Below are 3893 nucleotides of genomic sequence, written 5' to 3' on the forward strand. Positions count from 1 at the left end.
GAAGAGAAGAGTGTCAAGGACTTTCCTGCCCGGGCTGGTCCTGAACGCGATCCTCAGCTCTCAGCCTCCTCAGTAGCTGGGATGACAGGCGGGAGCCACGGGTGCCTGGGCTTCTTTGGTGATTTCTGGGTGGGATCGCACCTGGGCTGTGATCCTCCTATTTGTGCTTCCCATGTCCATTGAGGCTGACAGGTGTGCACAGATACACCCGGCACGGGTTGAGATGAGACCGAGTGCGATGCTAAGAGCCCCTGCGAGCCTCTTGATTGCTGGGAGCGGAAACCCTGACCTCCAGCCAGAAAGCCATCTTCACAGTTCATCTAGCCGGGCGCCGGTGGCTCCCGCCTGTCATCCTAGCTACTCAGGAGGCTGAGATGTGAGGATCGCAGTTCAAAGCCAGCCTGGGCAGGAACAGCTGTGAGATTCTGATCTGCAATGAACCACCAGAACCCGAAGTGCACCCAGCTGAGCACTTCCGACCTTTTGCTGGTTCATCAGCAGTCAGAGTCCCATGGGCTTTCCTGCCTGGGCTGGCTTCAAACCAGGATCCTTAGAACTCAGCCTCCCGAGTGGCTGGGATTACAGGCGTGCACTACTTAGCAGTCCCTGGCCAGATGTGGCCAGTGGTGGGAGTGTTGACTCCTGGGCAGGTTCCGCTGCCGCCACCCCCCTCCCCCCCCACACAACCCAGTGTATGGTCTGCCCCCTGGGGTGACCCCTGACGGCCACCATTCCCACAGGCATCTTCCGCTGCGGGCCCTCCCCGCTGCCCGCCATTCGCAACGGCGACATCTTCCTGGGCTACGACACCAAGTTCATCTTCACCGAGGTGAACGGGGACAAGCTGATCTGGCTGCTGAAGAAGGTGGGCGGTGAGGACGTGTACAGCCTCATCGCCGTGGAGACCGACAGCATCGGCAAGAACATCAGCACCAAGGCGGTGGGCCAGGACCGGCGCCACGACATCACCTATCAGTATAAGTACCCCGAAGGTAGCTTGGGCCTGGCCGGGGGGAGGGGGAGTGCTGCTGCTGGTGGTACTGTGGGGTGGGGGGGAGGGGAGGCGATTTGTAGCCAGGCTGGGCTCTGGAGCAGACACCTGCGTTAACGGCATCCATCCATCTCTGCAAGTAAAGGAAGCGGAAATAGGAGGATCGCAGTCCGGGCTCATTTTGGCTTTATAAAGTCAGACCTGATTTCTTCCCTTTTTTGCCTGTCATGGGGCTTGAACTCAGGGCCCGGGCAAAGCGCTTGTGCCTGAGCTCTCGTGTTCAAGGCTGGCGCTCTACTTCTGGCCTTGGTTTTTGGTGATTCGTCCGAAATAAAGAGTCTCACAAGACTGTGCTTCCCCTGGGGAAGGCCTCCACCCTCGATCCTCAGCGCTCAGCCTCCTCAGTCGCTAGGATCACAGGCGTGAGCCACCAGCGCTGCCCAAACGCCACGTCGTGTCTCCGTAGGCTCGGCGGAAGAGAGAGAGGCCATGAACCACGCATACTCTCTCCTGCAAGTTCCGAGGCCGCCGCAGGACCTGCGCAAGCAGGGTCTGCTGGAGCTGTCCATCATGGAGGAAACGGTGGAGATGGGCAGGCCCGTGGTCATGACCGTGCTGCTCAGGCGCACCACCGAGGAGACACGGAGGTTCAACTTCTCCGCCTCCGTCAACCTGCAGACCTACACGGGCAAAAATGTGGCGCAGCTCGCCATGGTCAACAAGGAGGAGGTGGTCAAAGGGGAAGGTATGGAACAGGGCCGTGTGCATTCCCGCCGGGCACCTGCCTGTCGTCCCAGCTGCTCAGGAGGCTGAGGTCTTGGAGGATCGCGATTCGAGGCCAGCCCCGGGCAGGAAAGACTGTTGAGACTCTTGTCTCCAATGGACCCCCCCCCACCACCACCAGAAGTGGCGCTGTGGCCCAAGGTTGAGTGTTTTAATCCACCCCGAACTCGTGGCCATGTGGGCTCAGTGTCAAGTGCTCTCTTCCCCCTGCCCCTCTCGCGCAGAAGCCCAAGTGGTGTTCATTGTGTCCCCGGACACCTACATCACCAAGCTGGGCGTGGTAGACGATGAGGTGGTAGTGAGCGTCACCCTCCTGGCGCAGGACCTGAAGTCGGAGGAGAGCACGGGCAAGGATGACACACTCCACTTCGTGTACTCCAACTTCTTTGTCGAGGTGAGCCGCCCGCTGCCTTCCCACGCGGCCCACTGATGGCAGCGCTCTGGGGCGGGGTGCAGACTCTAGTTTTGTGCTGGTCCCAGGCCTGGCTCAGGGCGGGTGCTCTACCACTTGAGCCAAGGTACCCCTTTGGGTTTTCTGGGGGTTCCTTGGAGATCAGAGTCTCACGGACTTTCCTGCCCAGGCTGGCTTGGAACCGTGATCCTCAGCTCTCAGCCTCCTGAGTAGCTAGGATGACAGGCGTGAGCCACTGGTACCAGCTTTCTAGAAGCTTTATGCCAGAGTCTGGTGTTTAGCATATGGGCCACCGTGGCCTTCCAGGGAGTAAATCCCGGGCCTCAGTTCACCAAGGGGGAAAAGCCAACTCCAAGGTCCTGAGTGAGCTGGGGCTGCAGGAAGCCTTGGTGAGCCCCCCGCCCCATGTGGCCCCCACTTCCATCTCTGTCGGGCTGTGGGCCCAGTGGCCTCCAAGCCTGTATGGATGTACCTCGTCCACAATGCAGCTCTGGTCATTCCTGCAAAGCGGAGCTTAGGACCAGGGCTGTGTGGCTCATGCCTGTCATCCCAGCTGCTCAGGAGGCTGAGAGGTGAGGATCGCCAGTGAAAGCCAGCCCTGGATGGGAAAGTCCGTGAGAGTCTGATCTCCAAGGAACCACCAGGAAACGGGAAGTGGCGCTGTGGCTCAAGGGGTAGAGAACCTGCCTTGAGCAAAAATAGCTTGGTCCTAAGATCAAGCCCCAGTGTGGCAGCACACGCCTGTAATCCTGACCCTGAGGTTGGACCCGTAGCTGTGGGCAGCCTTGACATCACAAGGAGATGCAGGCTGACCCCCACGCAGTGGTGAAATTGTGTGTGCAAACAACCAAGCATCTGTGGAGCATCTGTCCACGCATTCGCGCGTGCGTGCACACACCTGCGTGCAGCGGTGGCGGGATGGGGGGGCCTGTGGGAGCACTCCCCCCGGCGCGCGTGGACCCCGTGGGCCGTGTCTGCCGCAGATGCCGGACACGGGGAAGGTGGGCCAGGAGCTGACGTGCGTGTGCCGCTTCCTCAACGTGCTGCCCATCCCGCTCACCCACATCACCTTCTCCCTCGAGAGCCTGGCCATCTGCTCCGCGCAGACCGTGGACAAAGAGTGAGCTCGCCGCGCCCCCACTCCCGACTCCCCGACTCGGAGCGATCGATCGCAGTGGTGCCAGCATGTTTACTTGACAGCCCAGGCCCTCGCCCCTCCCCCGCCCGCCCCCTGAGGGTCTGTGGGCTTGGAATGTTCCAGGATGCTGCCCGCGGGCGAGGCCATCCAGTTCCAGATCCAGTGCATCCCGATGAAGAGCGGCGCCAAGAAGTTCATCTTCGAGTTCACGTCGCGGGAAGTGAAGGGGATCCACAGGGAGAAGATGGCCCTCATCTCCTAGAGCGCGGGCGGGCCGCGCGGCTCCGTCCTCCGTCGCCTGCAGACCCAGGATGATCGCTTCCCGTCTCAGCATGTCCCGCCGCCGGTCCTCAGCCCTGCACTCCCTCCCCGCCCCCCGGGCATCCAGCCATCCTGGGAGGCTGAGCGCGGAGGATCAGAGTTCGAAGCCAGCCCCAGGCAGGAGAGGCCGCGAGACCCCCGCGCCTAGTGAAGCACCAGGATGCTGCGGCGGGGCTTTGGCCCAAGAGGCAGGGCGCCCGCCAGCGCGGAGCAGGCCGAGTTCCAGCCCTGGGACGGATCCAAGGAAA

The 3893-nt window shown here is 61.6% G+C and overlaps 1 protein-coding gene across 1 annotated transcript; it reads left to right on the plus strand.

Moving 5' to 3' along the window:
* Positions 1 to 740: 740 nt before the first annotated feature.
* Positions 741 to 3656, plus strand: LOC106002385 (protein-glutamine gamma-glutamyltransferase 4-like; the record flags this gene model as incomplete). Its single annotated transcript, XM_013037273.1, has 5 exons — positions 741 to 992; positions 1458 to 1736; positions 1999 to 2168; positions 3170 to 3306; positions 3448 to 3656. Coding segments are annotated over 5 exons (977 nt in total), but the record flags the coding sequence as incomplete, so codon positions are not given.
* Positions 3657 to 3893: the final 237 nt, after the last annotated feature.

This window comes from Dipodomys ordii, unplaced genomic scaffold, assembly GCF_000151885.1.
Source record: "Dipodomys ordii isolate 6190 unplaced genomic scaffold, Dord_2.0 Scaffold9315, whole genome shotgun sequence".
NCBI classification, from domain to species: domain Eukaryota; kingdom Metazoa; phylum Chordata; class Mammalia; order Rodentia; family Heteromyidae; genus Dipodomys; species Dipodomys ordii.